The sequence below is a fragment of the Fusarium tjaetaba genome, assembly GCF_013396195.1.
Source record: "Fusarium tjaetaba strain NRRL 66243 chromosome Unknown NRRL66243_c0000057, whole genome shotgun sequence".
NCBI classification, from domain to species: Eukaryota; Fungi; Ascomycota; class Sordariomycetes; order Hypocreales; family Nectriaceae; genus Fusarium; species Fusarium tjaetaba.
The window spans coordinates 1-24,784 of record NW_023501253.1 but is presented as its reverse complement, the minus strand read 5'-3'; the positions used below and the strand labels follow the sequence as shown (position 1 = coordinate 24,784).

The following is a 24,784-nucleotide window of genomic DNA, read 5'->3' as shown; positions in this document are numbered from 1 at the left end:
AGTCGGGTCATGCTCATAGCATTGACTGTGTGTTTCTTTTTCGTACCGATGTCTTATCAATCAAGTCTCTGTTCAAATGGGATTTTCCTGAGGACATAAGGGTGCTTAGAATATCGTGGTTGGGGCCATTTTGGGTCAGCGCCCTGCTCACGCGGGTAATGGACTATAAGAGCATTCCAAATGATGGCGCTGGCCACGATTTGAAGTGTTTGTTGAGTCTGTTTTGCATTTCCAACCGCACTTTGGCCGACTATTCTTTTGTTTATTTAAAAAAAAAACCCTGAAATCAAAATAACAGAAAACCCAGGTTAACGGGAGCGAACTTTTTCTTATACTCGATACCATCCCTGGAAAGTTTATTCTGCCGCTCGCGCGAGCCCGAAGAAACATATACAAACAGTCGTCCACACGAAGTTACAATTGAAAACTGCTCGTTTCACAAACGAGGTGCGAAGGAAAAGGCAAATGATCGGAAATAGGTGGAAATGATGGGGTAAAGGACTACATGGTAGCAGGGAAGGGGTACACATCAGGGCGACGATCTCGGCAACAACAGTTTAAGGGGCAACGCAACATGCTGCGTTTGTCAACGTGTGTTTCCTTTTTGAATGTTCTTCATTTCCCATCTACATCTTTTCGTTTTTCCTGGTTGCATTTTACGGCATTGACGTGGAGGGATTAATTGTCTGCGCATACGCTCGTTTCTTTATATCATCATCATTTCTTGTCTATATTCTGTTCAAAGACGAGAAGGTATCTGCTGCGAGGCACGGCACGACACGGCATGGTATGGCATGACATGTTACAGGGAACGAGGTGGTACATGGTTTACAAAGCGCCTTGTTGAGGTCGCTATGGTTTTCAGGACGGCAATGGAAAAGAGGCTGAAGAGACTCTTTGGTTGAAGGAATGAGTGCTGATGCTAGTTGAGTGTAGCCCACGAGCAACCCGAGGGTGTACTGGAGGTGGTCAAATGCCTGGCAGTCGAGGGCATCCCTTCTTTAGTTGAATGGGCGGCATTTGTGCATTTCGGAATGTCCTTGCTCTTGACTCTTATCGTTCCATATTGCTGTGATTTCTCTAAACTCTGATTATGCATTACTAACTTGTCAACAAAGGGGTATCATTAGTCTAAAAGAGCGTCTACAGATCTATTCAGCCAAGTCTTTCGTCCCAAAGCTCCGTCACGCTTTTCTCCGTCAGCTCAGGCATCAGGCGAGCAAGTAGCAGCTCCAGAATGCTGTACATCAGATGCTTGTTGCAGTACTCATCGTCTAGCACAAGAAGCAGCCTCTCCATTTCATCTACCAGATCCTCGTCATCTGATAAGTCACCCTCGCTCTCCGCACTTCGCCGCCATAAGCGACCACCAAAATAAAGCCTTCCCACACCCTTCGGTAGCAACCCCCAAAGAGACTTAGCGGCTCTACGACGCAGGGCTTGCAGCTCGGCCTCGGACGATGGTGGGAACAAGGTCGTCTTACCAGGGGCGTTATTGGGAAAGAGGACACCGCGAAGGGTACGCAGAAGAGGGGGCAGATTCGAGGGAGAGAAGAGGGAATTGATGTGATGCGAGAGGAGTCTGTGAGAGAGATACGTTAGCATGTATTGGCCTTAATCTGTATTTGAGTTAGTACAACGTGGGGGGTTCAATGATCGGAAACGTTATATGCAATAAGGGGCACGTCGAGTGTATGTCGGGCTAGCCGATGTGATGCGATGCGCTGCAATGCAGTGTGAGGGTGAGCAACAAAGCTCAAGGCGAGACGAGGTAGTTATTAGCCTATTGGCTTTCACTCTCTCTGGGCTGGCGCATAAAGTGGTGTCTCCATGTTGATCCGTCCCACGTTAGATGAATATGGACCTAATTGGGACCAGGGAGAGCTCTACAAGATGAGGCTTGCAAGGTGCGGGGAAATGGATGTGGAAGCGCATTCGTCGTCCATGTTGGTATACTCTCATGCAGATAGAGATGTGAGATTACACAACAGGTTTACAACCAGGCCGTGGGTGAGTGTGGGTAGCATATGACCAGTCAGCCCTGTTCTCGAACCACTCCTTCGTCGTCAAGGATCGTGTAAACAGCTCCGCGTGGAGGGTGTATAAGATTCTGATGGGCCCGACATGTCTCGGGCTCTGAGAAAGAGTTGAGACCGACCGGTCAGACCAGCCCGGTCAAGCCAGACCGCTCCTGGAAGGTTCGCGAGTGTTGTGGCCAAGACTGCGGTGAAAATCTTGAGTATGGTTTCCACAGGCCAGTATAGCATAACCTCGCCGGAAATGATAAAGGTAGTCTTATAACGGGTGGCGCGGCACGGAGCGAGAGTCAATTCAAGCTCATTGCTGCATCGTCAAAGAGCGGGTGGTCCCCTTGGAGAAGCTGACATGGGCAGGGCGCGTAATCTTGACATTTCGCTGGATGAAAAGGCCTAGCTTCGTGCACCATGTCAAGCAATCAGGTGTCAAAGACAGCGCTATGTCTTTCGATTGGCTGAAAGCCCAAATCCCAAGACCCATATCAATCGTGATCGTGACACCGAGGAACATGACAAGAAAAAAGGTCTCGCCTTGGTTTGATAGTCCTCGTGTTGAAATTGTGGGCTGTGGGTTGCGTGGGCTTGTGAAGATGGCGGTTTGGACGAGGTCATAGACGGCATGGGCCGCTCCCAAGACAAGGCGGGCCGTTTGACCATGCCTGTGCCGCTGAAGAAGTCATTGTCCTGAAAGCTCACTGGAGCTTCAGGAGGTCCAGTGACTTCAGACTCATGCGAGATGAATACTGTCTGGTGACGGTCTAGGTGTGAGGAAGTGGAATAGAGACGCTCATATCTTACCTGTCAATAGGGCCATCGTGGCCAGCGATTCGTCCAGGTCCGTTGACCGCGCCGTATTGTAAAAGTGATAGAAATCCATCCAGCCAAGGCATGCGCAAGCTGAGCTCAAACAGATTTCCAAGGCATGTCCATACTCGACACGACAGGATCGGCGCCTTAACAGGGTCGAATGACCTCGGCGGAGACTTGTCGTGATCCAACAAAGCTTCTTTCTCATCCAAGGGCGTGGCCCTAGCAGGGAGGGACGATGCCATCACCAGAGCAGTCGTGATAAACCGGAGCGAGGCGACTACCACCATCCCAAGCTGAATAACAGCAAGGAACATAGACCTTACAGACCAGCTGCGACGGCCTTTTACGTCAACCTTGGGCCCACCGGCATCGTTTTGGGTCTCTGCAACCACTACCCCTTCGTCTTTTCTCTGTCGCAAGACCCTGGCCGTGATGCAGATGCCCTCATACAGCATCCATGGCTGAGAGGCCTTATTGGCTATAACGTTACCAATTATAAGCTCTGAAAAGATCTGTTCAACGAGAGACGTAAGACAAGGGTTCTCGAGGTCTTCCGTGGGCAATAGGATCGCGAGGACGCCCTGAACCAGCAATTGGCGATACAATGCTTCATTCTCCTTCTGGTCGGATATCGTGTCTGGGCAATCTGGGTGGGGGACTGGTGCGAGGTGTGGCAGAGGGCACATGGCATGGTAGGCCTCTCGAGGGTCGACCTCAACAGGCTGTCTGGCGATAGGGCTATGAGAGATACGGTATGCTGGTCACCGTTAGAAAGGAACGGCGTCGTAGAGTTCAAGTTCTCACATGTTATGTGCTTGTCCAGCAAGTCAGGTATCTCATCCAATACTAGGCTCTCTAGATCAACCTTGCGGAACCGCTGTTCCAATGCTCGGGAACAGTGGGCTATAATGTGCAATATCTCTGATACAAACTGTTCATCCGTAGTGATTTTGCTATACCAGCTCTGCACGAATTCTCTCATGACAATAGCGAGCAGGGCGTACAACTGAAGGTCGACATCGTTGCGACTAGTCAATGGTGGAAGTAGCTCGTCTATAGGCACTTGCGAATCGCGGCTCTTCTCCCCCAACTGAGGGGAGCAGAGGGTACGACGTATCAGAAGCGAAGTCGCTCGGTCGAATAAGGGATCGGTAGCATTAGAGCGTAAAGGGCGGCGAGTAGGAGAGGCCATATTGGCAGAGGTCGGCGACTCGGTATCAAAGGCAACCGATTTGGGGCGTGGGACTGGCGGACGGGCAGGAGGCACGGCTGGAGCCAGAGAGGGAGTAGCGGTCATGACCGAAGTGATTGGCGAGTCTCCAGTATCATGACCTGGTCGGTGAGCGGGAGGAGGATGGCGATGGCGATGGCGATGGCGAGTTTGAGGGATGTTCGATTTCGAGGTTTGGGGTTGAAGTCAAGTTAACATCGGGTCGCAGGGCAGGCCGCATACATACATCCATTCCATGTTAAGCTCCTGTCTCCTGGCTCCTGCCCGCGCACGGCACGGCTTGGCCCGTTACCTGAACCGTGCGCTGCATGCGCGGGGAGTCCGCAGGCATGAGATAGGTACATACCTTAGTACTGAGTTACCATACCCATGCTGTAACTTGCTGAGTAGCAGAAATGAACATTCCAAACAGCCCGATTAAAGTGGTATAAATTGATCGAATACAGTTCAAGCCATCGAATGATCAGTGCAATACCTACCAAGCCTACAAGCCTACAAGCCTACAAGCCTACAAACCAAGGTAGCTGCTAACCCTGACCTGGTGGTAATCTTCAGTGGCGGAAACGTAGAAATTCTGTTTCAGGAGATGTTCTTTTTCTGCTACCGCTCATCCTCAAAGATGTTCAACTCGGAGGAATGCGAAATGCTTCCGGTACTATGAATTCTGCCAGCCGGCACCTAGGTATACTACAGATTCTGTACATTATTGGTACAACTGCCTCCTCGTCGTTTCTATCTACCTACACAAGGCTATATTCAGGCATCCCTTGTGGCCGTCTCATATCTGCAATTGTACAATCAGTTCAGCTCGTTTTCAACAATGGATTGACAACAACATACCTCTTACCACGGAATGCCCACACCCCCCAGTTACCACAGCTGACATCCTGGGGGTCCATGTCGTTCAGATCCCATCGAAGACTCCTGAAAACATTCTCTCCAGGCTGCAGAAGAATATCAAATTCGCCCTTCGACTTCTTGTTCACCCACTCGACGTCGCGTTCCATGTCAAACTGGGTATAGCCTGTACTGATAATAGGGATCTTAGTCTCGAGGAGAAGGGGTAGGGTTTCTTCCCACTCGTGGCTGCTTGCAGGATGACCCAAACCAGGGTGGAATAGCACAAAGCAGTCGAAGTAAGGATCGTATGGTGCAAAGTGTTGCGTCTGGTGGACTGTGTGGTAGTAGTCCACGATTGTACTTATCTTCATCTTGTACCAGACGCGATCCTCTACCACGGCTCCAAAGGGGTTTGAAGGGGTACGTTCTGGCAACGGAAACTCGTCGTCACGGTTGGCCATGCTTTCAGGCCCAACAAAGATGAGGTGTAGCCTGGCTTCGGGGAACATATGTGCCAGCTGAACCCAGGCAGGTCGAGGGAGAGAAGATTCAGCACGTGCCCCCAGAATGAAAATTCTAACAGCTGGTGCCTCGGGTTTGAGCTCACCAACGCCAGTTCCTCGACCTGACTTGGGAGGATGCAAGTTGTATCTCAATGCTAGTACCATCAATCAGTTCATGGCTATTCTCTGGTCAGTCGTTGCACTAACCGCTGAAACTCTTCAGTCCCTCTGTGGTCATTCGCTCTCCAGCCTTGATGCTGTAGGGGCTAAGTTCATGGAGAATACTGCCAATGGTTACCGGATAAGTCAAGAGCCGGGTAATCTGTCTCATCTGACGATCAGAGTTGACAGCATCAAACTCTCTTGTATACATGAAAGTATCCCAGTTTGTCATGTTGATCGCTGCATGTTCCATCTGAAGATCTGGGAGGTTGCCTTCTTCGAATACTCGCCCTGAGCGCAAATCGTGGTCATCTTCGTTGATTTGTCTAAGAGTGTCGCAAACTTCCAAGTGCTTTTCGTAATCATCCATCCAATGCTCCTCGCAGCAATAAACTGGTAAGCCACAGTCTGGGCATTCGAAGTTGACATGCTGGGGCGGCTGGGTGCCTTTCGCAGCCTCGGGGTCCTCGGGTTTCGGCGCAATGGTAGGAAGCTTCGTTTGCTGGTGGTCGGGGTGAGGGCAGTAGGCATGCTGTCGCATAAAAGCAGCTCGTTGCCGGAACTCTGGTACTGGCGACTTTGAAAACGGGTGAAAGAGGTTGTCTTGACTCAGGCGCAATGGTGACGGAGACGACTTATTGGTCATAGGTGCGGTGGCCTCGGATTTTGTCCCTGAGGAAGTGGAAAAGCCTCGGTCCTTGGGCGTAGGCGTAGCTCTTCTTTGGTCCTTGGTCGTTGAATGTCTGCGGATATGGTGGGCTGATATCCTCATCCATGGCCTAGCTGCCGCTCCAGAGGCCAATTGCCTCCGAACAGTTGCAGAACATTGCCCACAGATGCTCGAGGCTGCTTTCCTCAGAGTAGGCTCCATCTTATAGACAAAACCAACCAGATCCCGGACACAGTTCAGTACCTAGATTTCTTCGGAAGGCCTGATATTGCTGAAGTGGGATAATTCAAAGAGCTCGGACCACAATTATCTGCGCCGCAAAATAATTCCTCCGAAGCGCGCCAAACTTTTGACATCAAAGCTCGCTCGAATTTCAAAAGCTCCAACCATCAGCTTCGACGCGACAGAATCAGACCTGCTTTTGTCTTTGAAGCCACGCAGGCTCATCTGCGCCTAGCCGCAAACATGGCGACCACGTCGAACATGTTCTTGTACTCGCTGACGGTTCAGCCTCCGACAAACGTCACGCAAGCGGTCCTGGGCCAGTTCGCAGGCACCAGAGAACAGCTTATTATCACTGCTGCTGGCTCGCAGCTCTCTCTACTACGACCCGATCCATCCCAGGGAAAGGTAATCACCCTCCTATCACATGATGTCTTTGGCATCATCCGTTCCCTCGCCGCTTTTCGGTTGGCTGGTAGCAATAAGGGTAAGTCAATCCAATACCCCTCTCAGGAAAATCACTTAGTGATATTCGAAAGCGATGCCACAGACGCGTCGACCATAGCGCTACCGAGTACTTGATGTCCTGTTGCAAGAATCCCAAAGCTAACAAACCTTCCAGACTACTTGATCATTGCGTCCGACTCTGGTCGTATCACAATCATTGAGTACCTCCCTGCACAGAACCGCTTTCACCGTTTACATCTCGAAACTTTTGGCAAATCCGGTGTACGGAGAGTCATCCCTGGCGAGTATCTAGCCTGCGACCCTAAAGGTAGAGCATGCTTGATCGCTTCAACTGAGAAGAACAAGCTTGTCTATGTTCTCAACCGTAACTCACAAGCCGAGCTCACAATCTCGTCACCGCTTGAGGCCCACAAGCCAGGCGTCCTGGTCATCTCTATGGTTGCGCTTGATGTTGGCTACTCGAACCCGGTATTTGCCGCGCTCGAGATTGACTACTCCGAGATTGATCAAGACTCGACCGGCCAGGCAATGGAAGAGTTGGACACCCAACTGGTCTATTACGAGCTTGATTTAGGACTCAATCACGTTGTGCGCAAGTGGTCAGACCCTGTTGACCCAACAGCCTCAATTCTGTTCCAGGTCCCTGGTGGAAATGATGGACCCAGTGGTGTGCTCGTGTGCGGTGAAGAAAATATCACATATCGACACTCAAATCAGGAAGCATTCCGTGTTGCCATCCCTCGTCGACGCGGTGCCACTGAGGATCCGAACCGCAAGCGCACGATCGTGTCTGGTATCATGCACAAGCTGAAAGGCAGTGCAGGTGCGTTTTTCTTCCTCCTTCAAACAGATGACGGCGATCTCTTCAAACTCTCGATCGATATGATTGAGGATGAGGAAGGCAATCCCACTGGAGAAGTCAAAAGACTCAAGATCAAGTATTTTGACACTGTTCCGGTCGCCTCAAGTCTCTGCATCTTGAAGAGCGGTTTCCTCTACGTTGCTTCTCAGTTTGGTAATTACTCATTCTACCAATTTGAAAAGCTCGGTGATGACGACGAGGAACTAGAGTTTTATAGTGATGACTTCCCAGCGGATCCCAGGGCTGCTTACGAACCAGTTTACTTTCACCCTCGGCCAACTGAAAACTTGGCCCTGGTAGAGAGCATCCCTGCCATGAACCCCCTCCTAGATTGCAAGGTCGCAAATCTCACTGGAGAAGACGCACCTCAAATCTACACCATTTGTGGCAATGGCCCCCGAAGTAGCTTCAGGATGATCAAGCATGGCTTGGAAGTCAACGAGATTGTTGCCTCTGAATTGCCTGGAATTCCTTCTGCTGTTTGGACGCTGAAACTGAATCGTGCAGAACAGTACGATGCCTACATCGTACTGTCATTTACCAACGGTACGCTAGTTCTCAGTATTGGCGAGACTGTTGAGGAAGTTAGTGACTCCGGTTTTCTCACAAGTGTTCCAACGCTGGCGGCCCAGCTCCTAGGTGACGATGGACTGATCCAGGTTCATCCCAAGGGCATTCGACATGTGCGTAATGGTCATGTCAATGAGTGGGCCGCCCCACAACATCGCTCCATTGTTGCTGCTACAGCCAATGCTCATCAGGTCGCTGTCGCTCTCAGCTCTGGCGAGATAGTTTATTTTGAGATGGATGCGGACGGCTCACTGGCTGAGTATGATGAAAAGAAGGAGATGTTCGGTACCGTTACTTGCCTAAGTCTGGGTGACGTCCCCGAGGGACGATTAAGAAGTTCGTTCTTAGCCGTCGGTTGTGACGATTGCACTGTCCGCATACTCAGCCTGGATCCAGAGTCGACTTTGGAAAACAAGTCAGTTCAGGCTCTTACCGCCGCGCCAACATCGCTGGCAATTATTGCAATGGATGACTCGTCGTCAGGCGGTTCTACCCTCTATCTCCACATCGGTCTACACTCCGGTGTCTATCTCAGGACAGTTCTTGACGAAGTCACTGGTGAGTTGACAGACACGCGCCAAAAGTTCCTCGGTCCCAAAGAAGTCCGACTTTTCCAAGTCACAGTTCAAGGCAAGACGTGCGTGCTTGGTCTAAGCTCCAGGCCTTGGCTTGGTTACGCAGACCCGATCACAAAAGGTTTTGTAGTGACGCCCCTAAACTATGTCGACCTTGAGTGGGGTTGGAACTTCAGCAGTGAGCAGTGCGAAGAAGGCATTGTTGGTATACAAGGTCAATCATTACGGTACGTTACTATTCCTTTTTTTTTTTTACTCCTGATATCAGTTGCATATGATGAGAAAACGGGATCCTATGCTTTAAGCAATGAGGCCTATTACGCATTTTTTCCAATTGTTCCTACTGAAGCAACACATTCCTACCATGTTCTTGTGGCATCGCAAATCGAGGCATGCGCTAACGATGGCAGAATTTTTAATATCGATCGGCTTGGCGATACACTCATCCAGAAATCAATTCCTCTAACTTATACCCCGAAGAAACTCGTAAAGCACCCTGACCAGCCTCTCTTCTACACTATCGAGGCAGACAACAACACTTTACCGCCTGAGTTACGTGCACAACTTTTGGCAGACCCTAAAATCGTCAACGGTGATTCTAGAGTGCTCCCACCTGAAGATTTTGGCTATCCCAAAGGTACACGTCGATGGGCATCTTGCATCAATGTGATAGATCCGCTTTCCGAGGAAGGACAGGTTGTGCAAACTATTGATCTGGAGAACAATGAAGCGGCAGTCAGTGCAGCAATCGTGTCTTTTTCAAGCCAAGATAACGAGAGCTTTTTAGTGGTTGGTACCGGCAAAGACATGGTGGTCAATCCTCGCAGCTACAGCGAAGGATATCTACACATTTATCGATTTCAAGATGGGGGGCGAGAACTTGAGTTCATTCACAAAACCAAGATTGAAGAACCACCTCTAGCTCTTTTGGCTTTTCAAGGAAGAGTGGCTGTTGCAGTTGGAACACAGCTGCGTATATATGATCTCGGCATGAGACAGATGCTCCGCAAATCTCAGGCTGAAGTCGCAGCGCAGCAGATCGTTTCGCTGAACACCCAAGGCAGTCGAATTATTGTTGGTGATGTCCAACAGGGCGTAACCTACGTGGTATACAAACCTGCATCGAACAAACTCATTCCATTCGTTGATGATACCATCGCAAGGTGGACCACATGCACAACCATGGTAGATTACGAGTCGGTGGCAGGGGGCGATAAGTTCGGAAATATGTTCATTGTCCGCTGCCCTGAGAAGGCTAGTGAAGAGGCTGACGAGGAGCAAACGGGCTTGCATCTTATTAATGCGCGAGAATATCTTCACGGCACACCCCACAGAGTGAGTCTGATGTGCCATTTCTATACACAGGATATACCAACCAGTATCACCAAAACGAGTCTGGTAGTTGGTGGGCAGGAAATTTTACTATGGAGCGGTATCATGGGCACTATCGGAGTTTTCATACCATTTGTCAGCCGTGAAGATGCGGACTTCTTCCAGAACCTCGAACAACACCTAAGGACTGAGGACCCCCCGCTCGCCGGACGAGATCATCTTATGTATCGCGGCTATTATGCTCCTGTCAAGGGTGTCATTGATGGCGATCTATGCGAGCGGTACAACCTCTTGCCCAACGACAAGAAGCTTGTGATTGCCGGCGAATTGGACCGATCGGTCCGAGAGATAGAACGGAAAATTTCTGTAAGTTCTCCTTGGCTCGACATTTGTATCCTCGCAGTGTGCTGACTACATTTCAGGATATTCGTACACGGTCTGCATTCTGATGAAGGAAAAGTGGTATCTTTAGTATATCCTATGAAGCTATTGTACAAAACTTGAAGTGTTTGGGTTGTCAGCGGCGTTAACGTACGGGGCTAAATGTCCCTGTCTTGGAAGAAAATAGGTAATCAACGAACCGAGCCGTGTGTTGAGAACCGCAACGCGGTACGAACCATGAATCTAATATCCAACCCGAAGCTCGATCAGAGTCCTCTCCAGAACGGGCCACGGTTCTTATATTTGTCGGCCTTCTTGCCCTTGCCAGAGGCTGGATTTTCTTGCTCCCATTTTTCGTCGTCCAAATATGCTGTAACAGCGGTCTCAAGATCATAGCTAGATTGTTCCAAGTACAGCACAGCAATGTCATAGTCGGAGACTTTGCAGGATGTCATGAAGCGGCGAATCTTGCCCTTCCTCAGCTCCTCATCTTCGCCCTCGATGGGTCGTGGTGAGAGGCTAACTCCGCCTCTGTAATACTCGCCAGGAATCAACACGGTTCGTCTTCCGAGGAGCAAGTGGTCGCTCGTGATGTTATTACTTCGTCGCAGTGCATGAGCGGGCACGCCGTATCGAAGAGATAAGGAGCTGACGCTGTCATGGCGATGGTCAAGGAAATGCAGGATATCTGGAGCATCTTCTTTGATAGCATCCTGCGCCAATGCAGCCTTCTCATCGTCGGCATTCGACGTAGGTGAGGCTGCGGAGTATGGTGGCGGCGCGCCGGAGATCTGTGCAGTCCTTGAACTGGACGATGGCAGCGATGTATAAGCCGGCGGTTCCCTCAACCCTTGCGGCAGAGACGTCGGCCCTGTCGAAACCTGACAGTATGGACAATAGTCGGCAAATCGCTCGTTCTTCTACCAAGCAAGAGTATTAGTTTCAGGCTGGGTAAAAGATGATTATTTAGATAGATGACGAACATGGATACATTTGCCACAGATGATTCTCGCACAGCATGCGACTCGACGATCTTGCGGAAGAGATAGCTTCTCTTCCGTGTACGCTGGTGTTGAGGAGAGGATGGTTGCACACGTCGAGCAAGACTCCATGATATTGTGAATATTGAAGTCAGTTTGTTAGGTCAAGGTTCAAGAAAATAGATCCGTATCTACCCCTAAGGATTCTACTTGTACAGTTCATTTGAAGGCTGCACACCTATCCTCCCACGAAGGTCGTGCTTGTCCAATCACGTCATGGGGACGCTAGTGGCCTGTATAGACGCCACCCGACTGTAAAACGGGTGGTTGCATTTGTATCGATCATATCCACGCGATTCAAAAAAGACGTTATCATAAGCAGAAATGCACAGAAAGAATAACAATAAACAATATCTTGACTGCTGAACCTAAAAGTTTCCTCTTACTATCGGCCCTGCACATGTTGCTATACTTCCGTTTTGTCCCAATCAAATGTGACCTTGAGTCTCAGGTGTCTCCGCTGAGCCTTTCACCTCTGTCGCAATCCTCAGCCAAGACTCTCTAACCTTAACCTTTTCAACTTACCAAGCCCACCATTCCCAACATCGCGTTTCGTCTATACTTGTTCAACCTACACTTGGCCCAAGTCATATTACAGCGATCTATAACAGCACCCAACATGAGCAAACCATTGGCCTTCGGCCTCAACCTTAGCAAGAAGCCAGGCGCGTCGAAGCCCCCTCCACCGAAACGAAGACCGATGTTTGGTGACGATGATGATTCCGACAACGAAGGCACAGTCAGGGAGGGCAAAGCTGAAGAAATTGGAGAGTTCGATAACCTTAGTCGCGCTCAAGCCGCCAAAGCCAACATCACCAAATTAGGCAAACCGAAGAGTGGTCCTCCGACTCAACCCCCGAAGCTCAAATCCAAGGGTCAGCCAAACATAATGTTTGGTGATCTCTCTAGCTCTCTGGCGTCACGAAGAAACGCTGAGGCTGCCACGGAAGTCGATGCTAGCGTCTACGAGTACGATTCTGTTTACGATTCTCTCAAACCAAAGAAACTGGTCACGAAGGAGGATCAAGAAAAACAGCCAAAATATATGAAAAACATCCTGCAGGCAGCCGATGTACGGAAGCGCGACGCATTGATTGCAGAGGAGAAGAAAATTGCGCGGGAACGAGAGGCCGAAGGAGAGGAATTCGCCGACAAGGAAAAGTTTGTCACAGAAGCATATCGTAAACAACAGGAAGAGAATAAGAGGCTCGAAGAGGAGGAGAGGAGACGGGAAGAGGAAGAGGCAAAGAAGAACAAGGGTGGTGGCATGTCTGCCTTCTACAGAAAGCTTCTCGATAAGGATGAGCAAAGGCATTCGGATGCTGTCAGGGCGGCTGAGGAAAAGGTTAAGCACGGCCCACCCGAGGAGGAGAATGCAGACGACGACGAGCAAGAGAAAGAGAAGACAGAGGCCGATATCGCCAAAGAGCTTAACGAGAAGGGCGCCGCAGTTGCCATCAACGAAGACGGTCAAGTGGTGGACAAGCGCCAGCTTCTCAGGGGTGGTTTAAACGTTGGCGTGAAGAAGAAAGAATCAGTCCAACGCGAAGCGGAACGGCAAGCTGAGCGGCCGCGGAAGGATGTGGCAAATCATCACTTTGGAAGAAAACAAGCTCAACGAGAACGACAGTCACGCATGATCGAGCAGCAGCTTGAGCAATCAATGAAGCGATCACGGGATGACGAAGCGGCACAAAGGGAAGAAGTCGAGCGAGCTTCGAAGAGCCGGAAGACAGAGGGCGAGATCTCAAGTGCGAAGGAACGATACCTAGCTCGAAAACGAGCGGCCGAAGAAGCGAAGAAGGCTGCTGGGGGAACTTAGATACCCAAACTCAGAAATTGAAGAAGGCTGTATACAACGACATGGCATGGCTATTGACACAGCATCCCACTCATGTCTCCTCCGGTTCGTCTATTGCCCTGTTCTATCCTTAATCGATTCTTCGTAAATGATAATGTCTCCTCCTGGGCGTCATCCGACCCGTGTTGTCACAATATGTTACAATCTTGCGCTTTCATAAAAATTGTCGCAAGCCGTTGGTTTTTTTTATTTTGAGAATCTTCGCCTCTTCAATTCTGCAAGCTAGCAGACTCTTGCCTTAATCGGGCAATGTATGCTGCGTTGACCATGTTCCAAGCGGCCATGTACTTCTCCATGCAGCTGGTCATGCAAGTCGTCTCGCCGCTCGATAGAGAAGTTCCGGGCTTGGGGACGCACTTCTCAAAGCAAGTCTCTTGGAGTTTCTACGTAGGCTATTGTTAGTCTTGGGTAGAAGGTAAGCAATTGCGAAATGGACGAACCTCAATGAGAGTACGGGCGTTAACCAAGTTGGCCTCCTGCTGGACCTGCTTGATGACAGCAGCCTTGACCTGTGTGGAATCCATGGTTGTGATGTTCGTTTGACAGTCGTGACGTTAGTTTGTCTATAGGTAAGCTTGGGCGACTGTCTATCGCAAAAACGTCGCGGGCTGGAAAAACTATCGGTCCGGGGAAGTGCTCATCAGCTTCACTCGATTTAAATCAAACCTAAGTTGGAACCATAATCAGCTTCATTGACTTACAAAAGCTCCTGGATTCGGTAGCTAATAGTCGTTTCACACCCAACCACTTAACCTCAGATTGCTATGGTTTCTAGCTAAGTCTCTGTGTTTCTCATGATCACGTATCGTGATAGGTGTCGATATACAGACATGACTTGTTTGCAACCTGGAGGAAAGCCAATAACAGTACCATTTATTACAAGCAGAAAGAATTTGTTATGTGTTAAGAAGGGCCTTGATTGTAGTCGAGGCCTGTTTTCTGGACTACAGAACACCCTGCGCTTTCCCTTTGAGATACCGCATTGGTATCCTCAATGTTGCCCTGCTTAATTGTAAGGATGATATAGACTCTCTCGGCCTTGAGACCCAACATCCAACTAAGGCGTCGGTCGGAAGTAGCGTCTCTGGGAGTCTATATAGTAAGGGTAGAGGTCTTGTTCCTGGTGCTGACTTGTGTGGGGCTTCCCACCATTGTCAGTTCATTTCTTCCTCGCCCTGTAGCGAACAGAAACTGCGTCACTTTACGCTGAGGGAGGTCTTGGGATTTTCACCCCTGGCCAGTGCCCGAAGTGGTCAACTTTCTTTCTATGTCATCCAAGGATGATCGAATAGGAATCTCGCCAGTCACGGTTATACTACCGAGTTCTTGCTTGTATGGGAAACCGAAAAATGTGTGCTCCTGTTGAATCCGGGAGATAGATCCATCTCGTCCCTCCGTACACTTATCCCAGTGCGGGACCCGATCCTGTTGCCATCCTCATCGAAATATACGTTTGCGTTATCCTCTATGGCCCAACCGCTGCTGCTAGGCATGGATGTGACGGGAGGAAGTAGACTGCCATCCCTAGCACCGCGCAGAATGCAGAACGCCTTTCAAACCCTCAATACCTGGGGCTCGTGACTGTCCCCGGGAGTGGGACTTGAGCCAGCTCTTGGAGAAGCGGTCTCCGGCGGACGGTGCCATTGTTATAAAAACGGCTACATGAGAGTGTTGGATAAAGAATACGGAGACATGGATGAAGTGCCAGACAAGATGCAAGTTGCAGATAGCAGTATTTCGAGGACCTCAGCTAATGTTCCAGTTCAAAGAATATTGATAAACCTGGGCCATGCCTATGCGGTCTATCAAAGCTGAAGATCTTGAAATATCCAATGAACGACAGGTCCTTTCCTACTCAAACCCTACAAAGAACGGCTGTCTTCAACCCAGTGTCGCTGCAGAAGTATCTGATCATCATATTTGGACCGCCAATCGGACTCACAACTTCAAGCCCTTCTTGCATGTTGGTATAAGGACCTATTGCTTTCCCATTTCCGTTCAAGAAGCCAGGCTACACATTAGTTCACCTTCAGTCATCAGTCCGCGTCGAGTTAGAAGGCGTTGCGGGTATACATATCAAATTAACAACATCACAGGAACCTTCGGGCCGGTGGCTCTGAACAAGAGAAGCATGATACTGAAGAAACCACCTTTTTTGGACAGGGTTTTATTGTTCGAACCGCGCCTAATAGGTAGGAATAGTGTTTTTCTTTGCTTTTCTTTACTTGTCACCCTCCCCTTACGTTTCTTTGAAACGGTACAAAAGCTGCAGACTAAGTTAAATAGCCAGGGAGACTAATTTTTGGGGGCGAGGTCCCATTATCAAGAATGGGTCAATCAGAACATCCCATGGAACCACCAACACCAAGTAAAATTGGTACCAAACAGTATATATGCGTGAGATTACCGCCATGTGTTTGTCAGTATCGTTTTCAACAGAGATATCCAGTACAACAAGACTCGTTCTACTGTAAGTACCTCGACTACACCGGTGGCCGAGACTGGCAGCATCATATAGTAGGCAAGCGAAGACGAACACAAGCTTCCATGGTACCGAATTCAACGATTAACTCCCTATGTGGATTGAGGACAAGATCAAGCCTAACGGAACAAGCGTCATCCCTGGTGGGCTGGACGCTGTTGTGCAATTGTTGCAGGTAGATGGATGCCAAATTTCCTTAATCACTTGTGAATGAACCCGGGTTTCCTTTTGATTCACGGTAATTACTGAATGCCTTATGACGCTGTAGTATGATCGTGGTCGTTAGTAAATACATGGTTCACAATGGAGGGGCTGAGGTCTTGAAATAAAGCAATACATCCACTGAAAGACAATGTGGCTACTGTGGCTTGAGAGTTTCATCAAGGGTCGAGTGGGAGGGGTTGCCAGCATCCAGAGTGGGAAAGTACCTACAGTGGGGACCACTCACCTAAAATCGTTTCGGCCACAGGCAGAGTCTAGGTAGAGGAAGAGGACACTTGTGCTAGCTCCTTATCCCATTGACAACCCCCTACATTTATCAGCAACGTCACAACGACTTTGACAGCGACCACTGTGGTCAATTTCATCCTGCTCCAGCACCAAACCTCACGACTTTGTTGCCGCATCCCAGAGCGGTTTGCGCCCATATCGAGCCAGCTCTAATTGGCACTGTACGAGAGAAGAGAGACCGTCATAATATAGCTTCATCATGCGGTTGCCCTCGTTATCAGCAGCGCTCCTTGGTGCGCTCGCATGGACTGCCCGCGCTGATGATCTTGATGATAACATCAGGAGTATTTCGGTATGTGCTCCTGCCTTCTTCTGGCCGATCATCTGGAGCTTCTTTGCTAACATTCTTCACTCTGTAGCTCAGGACACATTCCTTGACCCAGGTTAGTTGCGGCGCACGCGAGCAGTCATTCACGGATCGACAGATCAGTTAACTCTTTTACTCGACAGCCCTACCTGGACTCGGACATGCAAAGCCGCTGGTACGACTTTGGCGGAGATACCATTATTCGAACCGATTCGTATGCATCCTCAATTCGCTGACAACGTTGTACTTCGGATGTGAGTTGACTTTTAATAGGTACATTCGACTTACTTCGGATCGTCCATCGCAGTCAGGGTGGATGTACTCACGAGTTCCCCTCACTGCGACAAACTGGCAGGTCGAGGTTGAATTCAAGATCTCGGGCAAGAACCAGCTTTATGGAGACGGATTTGCTATGTGGATAACCCGCCAACGTGCGCAACAGGGTACTGTCTTTGGAGGACCCGACAACTTCGAAGGCCTCGGGGTCTTCATCGACACTTACAAGAACAACCGTCCCGGCGTTGTCTTCCCCTATGTCATGGCCATGTATGGTGATGGCAAGACCTCCTACGACAAATCCAACGATGGAAAGCACACCGAGCTCGCTGGCTGCTCTGCGCGTGGTATTCGACATGCGAGTGTCCCCACCAAGATGCGCCTCACCTACTTCCAGGACAAACAACTCAAGCTAGAGCTCCAGTACAAGGTTGAGGATGAGTGGCAGACGTGCTTCGACCTTGAGGATCCCCCAGCCATTCCTAACATTGCCTATGTTGGTTTCACTGCTGAGACTGGTGAGCTCAGCGACAACCACGATATCATTTCCGTGGCGGCCAAGAACCTTTACACTCAGCCTGGCACCAGCAACACTGGCAAGTCGTCTGGCACTAAGAACAAGGGACGCAAGGGCACCGGTAAGACCACCAACGGAAACAATCAAGGTGGTAGCTGGACATGGTTCTTTACCAAAATCATCCTGTTCATCATTGTTGCTGGCGGTGCTTATGTTGGCTACACTGCGTACCGAGCCAAGGCCAAATCGCACAGGTTCTAGGCTGGATCGCTGAGTATGAATGGGGCCAGCGCCTGAAATGAAGTGACGGAAACAATTTGGTGAGACAAAAAGGTCTCCGCTTAGACAGCATCATTCAGCTTTTCTTGAATCTTTTGTATCTGTGTTTTGAGTAAGGGAGAGGCGACGAGAAGGGTACAAGCCGGTGAGCATTGTGACGTACCCTTTGATACGGAAAAAAAAATCTACTATTTGGTTAAGTTATGACTACAGGTTCATGTTTCGACTGTTCCCTTTTAAAAGTTGACTTGGTGAGGTAGAGTTGTTAGGAGAGGGGAGGCCTCGTGAGCATTAAAAAACGCAGCCGTTGTATCATAACCAACAGACGAACGCACCGCCGATGGTCCAATATAAGCATACCGATCGAGCCTTTCCCGGCAATATATACATATAATTAAAACTAAAATATAACCAATAAATGCACAGCCAATGATCAATTGATATGAAAGTCAAATTAGCTTCACGGAGAATCGTTGGTGGTTTCTGAAAACGGCGAACTTTAGGGTAACTAATTTTCCTATAAGACAGGTTATATATACACAGAGGCAAAATCAATCACAAGATATGACTTAGAGGAAAATGTTGGTTAAGCCCTGTAGAAAATATGTAATTGATCAAACTTATGTACATCTGAGCCATTGGGGTCGGTGAATATATTGAGCTAATGGCTCTGAATGAAAAGGGTTGGCCTTCTTATATATCCACAACAGCCTCTTTCTACATGCAGAATAAGAGCAAACATCAGATAGTACATGGAGATGCAATTCGGCTTCAACTTCTCATGCAAAGGCGCAGTGCAACACCAGATTATATTAATGTACTTCATGTATGTTCAGATAACCTACTTGAGTCTCCAATACCCAAAGTTATTAGTGATCAAACTGAGCACAAAGGATATACGACATTCCACTACATCCAAGGACCCGAGGGCAATTCATCTCGTCTAATCACTACACGTTCCAGCGGGCGCACTAATACTGAGCCGGGAGCTTGATTGAGTTATGACTGATCACAAGGAAGCTTTCGTGAGTCGGCCTTGGTCTAGTTGATCATCTACTCATACGAAAGCCCTCTCTTACATCCTCTCTAGATCTAAGTACCTTAGGTCGTAACTTCAACACAGGAAGCTCCCGTCGGCTCATGGATCGGATATCCACCCCGCCTTTGACTCGAGACAGCCCACTTTCTCTCTAGTGGCGCCAAGCGCCGAATCTCGTCCAATGTCGAGATAGTAGTTTCATCAGCTCTATGCCTTACAGTACCTACTCCATTGTGCTGGGCCGTTCTTCTTTTCGCTGTAGCTCCTGATGTCAGCTTTTGAAACACCCAATAAACGGCCCGGATACTACTTGTGTCTTTTGTCTTTGCTGAGCTCTCTCCCTTCCATTCCAATCCGACCTAGGTAGGTAGTTAGTGAGATCCCTCTCATACAGGGCGCCAACCCTCCCACCAGTCTCGACTTTTCCTCACTCAACCCATCTTGTTTGGATCTACTCAATCTACGTCTTGTTCCTTTCATCTCACTTGAATTTGATCTTCTACGTATTTTATGTCCATCTCCATCATCTTCACCCTCATCGTCAGCCAATCCCACCTCATTGCTTAACTCAATTGTCGTCACTCGTGTACTATTTGGTCCTGTGCACGCTACTACACGTCTCGCCGAGTACTCGCTGTGTGCTCTTTGTCCTCGGTATTTGCAATTTCAACCAAGTCTATTAGAAACATCGACATCATCGCATTGCTCTCTATGCTCTGATCCAGCCCGTGCCATTCTTGCCATCCTCGCGGCTGCTATAAGCTACTAGTTACATGCTAGAGCTGCAGATCAATTAACCAATTGCCGCTAAAGAGATATCGTCTTGACAAGTTGGCGCCTCTTTTTGGACACGAACCGACACAAGGCACCGCAAGCGAGCTCACAAGAGCGAAGAAGCCCGCGGCAATAGCAACTCGCGGCATCATTTTGTGCCCATCAGTATCAGTACCAGCTCCCGCTCGTGTTCAATCGTTGATCCGATCTGAAAGAGGGGCAACTTTCGTTGTGGGCGGAGCTCCAATTACTACCTACATCATCACCGGCCTGCTTAAACCTTGTACCGTCACTAGCTTGCTTAAGGTGCCTTATTCTGGGTTGCCCTGCCTTCACAATCATTCATATCCCATTCTCTTGTGCAAAAATTTTGGTCACTCACAATTAGACGGGCTCAGTTTTGGCATGGCTGTTTGAACGGCGAAAAACCAAAACCAAAAGCATCTTTCAAGGCACAGAAAGTCTCAAACGAGGGCTCTTTGGCTATTCGTTATCCTACCTATCCCTCCACCTTTGCCAGCCACCAGAGAGAGCCAAGGAATAGTATCAGCCATCCAATTGCCGGCCTCGGGTGGAATGCGCCAAGAGTCCAAATCCTTTGTTCACTTACGAAACCAAAAAGAAGGAAAAACAAAGCCCAGGTTCTCACCACCGAGCATTGTCTTTATTCTCACTGTCCTATCCACGCATGCTTGTTAGGCCCATAGCTCTGGATACCGTTGTTTACTACCTAACCTAACCTAACCTCTGAGCGAGCTGAAAGAGAGCTTCCCCACAGAAAGACAGGCTGATCTTGAACAGACGAGACCAGCACGTCACGTCAGCCTCCAGCCTCTCCCCACTATTACGTTGCTGTACCTGAACTTGAAAGAGCTGCAATTGCAAGGTTAGCTCGGGCTAGTAGGTTGCACCAGGCGAGCTCACTGACCTCTTGCTGGTCCAGGAGACGCAAACGTGCTCAAATCCCTCCAACTTTGCTGTCTCATCCATCTGTCCCTCTCTCTATTATCTCTTCCGTATCTGTCATCCTGTTGTCAATCAATCGGAGAGCTCTCAGTAAGGCATAATTCAACCGATTATCCCACAATTGGATCCATCCACATCCACCACAAGCCCACCACAAACCAAGCTGAGAAGCTGGGCTGGGTAAACTGACCTGTTCCGTTCCGTTCGATCGATCTGCACAGAGTGTTTCCTCATCTTTGGGTCCATTCTACCGCAACCACCACCACTACACACTAACTACGACTACCTATCTCATCCCCTCCCCGCTTCCCGTCTCTTGCAATTCTCTCCCCCCTCTCTTTCTGTCGTCACACTATTACTACCCTATGCCTTCACTGGGGTTTCTCAAGAAAAAGCGGACCAGAGAGGGCAACTCTGACCCTTCTGCTTCAAGTCCAACTAGTCCAGTTACTCCTACCACTTCCAGGTCCAAGTCCATCTCCAAAGCTTTTCACCTGCCTCGAACAAGCAGGCAATCCACCTCAGCACCAAGTGCCCAACCAACCAACGGCCAGAACCAGAACCAGCAACAGCAGCAGCAGCAGCCCGACCAGATTCAGGAAGGTGCCGTGTCTCAATCGAATCAATCCTCTGCGCCGAATGAGCAGACGACAGCAGCTACGGGCGGACAGCAACAAGAAGATATGAGCGCAATTAACCTCCATCAACCCTCATACGGTGCGGGCAGTCCTATGAATCACGATCATCAGAACCTACCCAGCATCAATAACCTCATCAACCCGCCCCAGCAGCAGCACAATGCCCAGGGCAATTCCTACAACAACGGCCAGACCAACCCGCAGTACCTAGCCGCCACGATAGACAGCCATCGACCGCAGACCGTCAGTCCCGGAACTGATCCCGCAGCCCTCCAACAGCAGCAGCAGCAAGCTCTGCCACAGCCGAGTATGCCTCCGCAACAGCAACAGCAACAGTCGCAGGCGCAGGCGCAGCAACAACACCAGCAGCCATCTCAGCAGTTCCAACAACAGCAGAACCAGAGTCAGAATCAAGCGCAACAGCAACAACAGTACCAACACCAGCCGCACCATCAACAGAACGCTAGCACCGGTTCAGTCATGCGCGTAACAAAGGGAAAATACTCGTTGGGTGACTTCGATATCTTGAGGACGCTTGGAACTGGTAGCTTCGGTCGAGTACATTTAGTCCAATCGAAGCACAACCAGCGTTTCTATGCGGTCAAGGTGCTCAAGAAGGCCCAGGTGGTCAAAATGAAGCAAGTCGAACATACCAATGACGAACGTCGCATGCTAGCTGACGTCAAACACCCTTTCCTTATCACCCTCTGGGGCACTTTCCAGGACCCCAAGAACCTCTACATGGTGATGGATTTTGTTGAAGGTGGAGAGCTGTTTTCACTTCTGAGGAAGTCGGGAGTAAGTTTGATATGATACTCTCCAAAAAACCCATTTGACCCGACTAACACACTGCAGCGTTTTCCTAACCCCGTTGCCAAATTCTACGCCGCGGAGGTCACTTTAGCTTTAGAATACCTCCATTCAAAGAACATTATATACCGCGATCTCAAGCCGGAAAATTTGCTGCTTGATCGGCATGGCCATCTGAAGATCACAGATTTCGGTTTCGCGAAGCGTGTGCCTGATAAGACGTGGACTTTGTGTGGTACTCCGGATTACCTAGCGCCTGAAGTGGTCTCTAACAAAGGCTACAACAAATCCGTGGATTGGTAGGTTATTGCGACTGGCGATAGAACAGAAATGGACTAACATGTTTGGCGTACCAGGTGGTCCCTGGGTATCCTGATATACGAAATGCTTTGCGGTTACACTCCCTTCTGGGATAGTGGATCTCCCATGAAGATCTACGAAAACATTCTCAAGGGCAAAGTTAAATATCCGGCATACGTCAACGCGGACGCTCAAAATCTCCTTGAGCGTCTGATCACAGCCGATCTCACAAAGCGACTAGGTAATCTCTACGGAGGCCCAGATGACGTGAAGACCCATCCTTGGTTCGCTGAAGTCACCTGGGATCGATTAGCCAGGAAGGACATTGACGCACCTTACACGCCACCAGTCAAGGCGGGTGCTGGAGACGCGAGTCAATTCGATCGTTACCCTGAAGATCCCGAGAAGTACGGAGTGGTTACGGCACCAGATGAGTGAGTGATGATTTGCAATCTCCATTAATTGACCACACTAACCCTTTCCAGGTACGGTCATATGTTTACGGAGTTTTAAGAAAGTGCTTGAGAGCGAGTTATGGATGCACTTGTATGATTAGGTTGGAAACAAACCTCTCTTGGTGTAGTCAACTTCGGGTGGGCGTTCATGCTGGTGCGCTTTCGTCTTGGATATGAGATGCTGGAACTGTGTTATTTTTCGTTGGTTCATGTTTCACGCAATTGCAGGAAAGGGTTGATGAAAAAGACGGCACCTGGGAATCTCTGGTTGGAGAGTTGGTTGGCTGTTGGCTGTTGGTTGATGAGCTCAGTTTGGAAAGCCAGGTGAACACATCCTATGCAAGTAGTAGCCCAGGCCACAGAATAGCCTTGAACGAATATCCGTACTGCGGCATCCTTATACTCAAGTACCCATAGTATATCTAGTCCGTCTTGGTGACTAATTGATGAATATGCGCAATTCCATTAATGTTTTCAGTCTATCAACGTTGCTATGACGTTTCCTTTATAATTTTTGTCAGAAACTACGGAGTATCTCTATCCGTAGAATCCCCAGCTAATAGAAAGTCTGCTTCATCTTCCACCGCTGTGATTGAATGGCTGGCTCCACTCAGCCACTAAAGAACGGGTTCGGGTTCCTCTTTTAAGTGGCGCTAAGTAAAGCTGGGGTTGGGATTTTGGGAGCGGCCGCCATCAATCTCCGAAGGGACGGACCGTTATGAAAGAATGTGCTTGTCTTTGCTGTACTTTGCAGTTCACACAAAATATTCAAAAGATGGCGAGGTTGGGTTGTGATCTAATGACAAGGTACCTAGGCAGGTAATACTGCTTCCCTTTCAATTGATTCAATTCATCATTGATTTTATGTTCGACAGGACAGAACCGATGCCCATTTCTCGATGCTTTTTTCAATCAATGCATGTCACCCTGTCTGACATTTGATTCAGCCTCATCCAATACCTGGGTAAGATGCCTAGGTAGTCACAATCCCTACTAGCCCTGTGTCTTATAAACTCACCGATTCTTTTGCTTCTATCCGTACGTTTTCTTCTCTCTTGTACCAAGTCCAACATTCACCTCTTGATCGAGTCCTCCAAAAAGCCCACAGCCAAGCTTTGACTAGCGACCTGCAAGGACCAGGACGGGCAGCGAATCCGGTGGAGGTGGCTTTTTTTAGGACATTGGATCCAATGTGAGAGATCTTAAAAACACCCGCCTTCTGGATACCTACCTACCTACCTACCTNNGCAGCATCTTAGCTCGGATTCTTGCATCGCAGTCGCAATGGAAGACTATTTGTTTCGACATTACGTTGACCAGTGTCGCGTTGTCAAAGAAGAGACCAGCTATATCCAGGTCTTCAATTACTCGGTAAGTTATGTCTCGAATGGACTTTGTATCAAGAACAATGCTTGCTAATGCGCTCACTAGGATCCGTTCTATGATGTCTGCGAGGAGCACCCCTTGCCCGATGATGAATTTGACAACTTTCTTCATCAAAGGGTAAGTCAATGCCTTGAAACGCAAAGTATCCCATATCGCAGGACTCAATTGACAAGGATAGGGTGCCTTTGCGCCGCCAGATCATCTGAGGTCTGGCACTAAGCTTCTCAGTGGTGTACGAATAATGTGAGATCCAACGTCGCAAAACATCGAGATAGAGTCCACTAACACCGCCGCCGCCAAGAGTTCAAAAGAACGCCAAGCATCCCGATACGTTTCTCCCAAAGGTTATCTCACTTCCGCCGGATAGATACAGCTCCATGGTTCGCACCTTGAACTTGCCACACCGGGGAATCGAGACGACTTCAGTAGTTGGTCCCTTTTTCTGGTCTGCTCACGACCAGGATGAAGACGAGCCTCATTTG

At 49.2% G+C, this 24,784-nt stretch overlaps 9 protein-coding genes across 9 annotated transcripts; 5 read left to right on the top strand and 4 right to left on the bottom strand.

The window, feature by feature from the left end:
• Positions 1 to 2,337: 2,337 nt before the first annotated feature.
• FTJAE_2733 (uncharacterized protein) lies at positions 2,338 to 4,143 on the bottom strand (the record flags this gene model as incomplete). The annotated part of the gene is made up of 4 exons (XM_037348957.1): positions 2,338 to 2,695; positions 2,733 to 2,783; positions 2,835 to 3,603; positions 3,651 to 4,143. 4 exons carry the CDS (start codon positions 4,141 to 4,143, stop codon positions 2,338 to 2,340), a joined length of 1,671 nt encoding a protein of 556 aa, XP_037210126.1.
• A 690-nt stretch (positions 4,144 to 4,833) lies between these two features.
• Positions 4,834 to 6,228, bottom strand: FTJAE_2732 (uncharacterized protein; the record flags this gene model as incomplete). Its single annotated transcript, XM_037348956.1, has 3 exons — positions 4,834 to 4,861; positions 4,918 to 5,575; positions 5,628 to 6,228. The coding sequence occupies 3 exons, from the start codon at positions 6,226 to 6,228 to the stop codon at positions 4,834 to 4,836; spliced, it is 1,287 nt and encodes a 428-aa protein (XP_037210125.1).
• A 489-nt stretch (positions 6,229 to 6,717) lies between these two features.
• FTJAE_2731 (pre-mRNA-splicing factor RSE1) lies at positions 6,718 to 10,730 on the top strand (the record flags this gene model as incomplete). Its single annotated transcript, XM_037348955.1, has 4 exons — positions 6,718 to 6,961; positions 7,097 to 9,163; positions 9,218 to 10,647; positions 10,704 to 10,730. The coding sequence occupies 4 exons, from the start codon at positions 6,718 to 6,720 to the stop codon at positions 10,728 to 10,730; spliced, it is 3,768 nt and encodes a 1,255-aa protein (XP_037210124.1).
• Positions 10,731 to 10,928: 198 nt separating this feature from the next.
• FTJAE_2730 (uncharacterized protein) lies at positions 10,929 to 11,774 on the bottom strand (the record flags this gene model as incomplete). The annotated part of the gene is made up of 2 exons (XM_037348954.1): positions 10,929 to 11,582; positions 11,646 to 11,774. The coding sequence occupies 2 exons, from the start codon at positions 11,772 to 11,774 to the stop codon at positions 10,929 to 10,931; spliced, it is 783 nt and encodes a 260-aa protein (XP_037210123.1).
• A 547-nt stretch (positions 11,775 to 12,321) lies between these two features.
• Positions 12,322 to 13,524, top strand: FTJAE_2729 (coiled-coil domain protein; the record flags this gene model as incomplete). Its single annotated transcript, XM_037348952.1, has 1 exon — positions 12,322 to 13,524. The coding sequence occupies one exon, from the start codon at positions 12,322 to 12,324 to the stop codon at positions 13,522 to 13,524; it is 1,203 nt and encodes a 400-aa protein (XP_037210122.1).
• A 248-nt stretch (positions 13,525 to 13,772) lies between these two features.
• On the bottom strand, positions 13,773 to 14,087 carry FTJAE_2728 (mitochondrial import inner membrane translocase subunit TIM13; the record flags this gene model as incomplete). The annotated part of the gene is made up of 2 exons (XM_037348951.1): positions 13,773 to 13,946; positions 14,004 to 14,087. 2 exons carry the CDS (start codon positions 14,085 to 14,087, stop codon positions 13,773 to 13,775), a joined length of 258 nt encoding a protein of 85 aa, XP_037210121.1.
• Positions 14,088 to 16,754: 2,667 nt separating this feature from the next.
• On the top strand, positions 16,755 to 17,916 carry FTJAE_2727 (vesicular integral-membrane VIP36; the record flags this gene model as incomplete). The annotated part of the gene is made up of 3 exons (XM_037348950.1): positions 16,755 to 16,847; positions 17,006 to 17,076; positions 17,136 to 17,916. 3 exons carry the CDS (start codon positions 16,755 to 16,757, stop codon positions 17,914 to 17,916), a joined length of 945 nt encoding a protein of 314 aa, XP_037210120.1.
• Positions 17,917 to 21,078: 3,162 nt separating this feature from the next.
• On the top strand, positions 21,079 to 22,974 carry FTJAE_2726 (AGC PKA kinase; the record flags this gene model as incomplete). The annotated part of the gene is made up of 4 exons (XM_037348949.1): positions 21,079 to 22,149; positions 22,207 to 22,460; positions 22,518 to 22,895; positions 22,947 to 22,974. The coding sequence occupies 4 exons, from the start codon at positions 21,079 to 21,081 to the stop codon at positions 22,972 to 22,974; spliced, it is 1,731 nt and encodes a 576-aa protein (XP_037210119.1).
• Positions 22,975 to 24,200: 1,226 nt separating this feature from the next.
• FTJAE_2725 (magnesium transport transmembrane region) lies at positions 24,201 to 24,508 on the top strand (the record flags this gene model as incomplete). Its single annotated transcript, XM_037348948.1, has 3 exons — positions 24,201 to 24,287; positions 24,348 to 24,419; positions 24,461 to 24,508. The coding sequence occupies 3 exons, from the start codon at positions 24,201 to 24,203 to the stop codon at positions 24,506 to 24,508; spliced, it is 207 nt and encodes a 68-aa protein (XP_037210118.1).
• Positions 24,509 to 24,784: the final 276 nt, after the last annotated feature.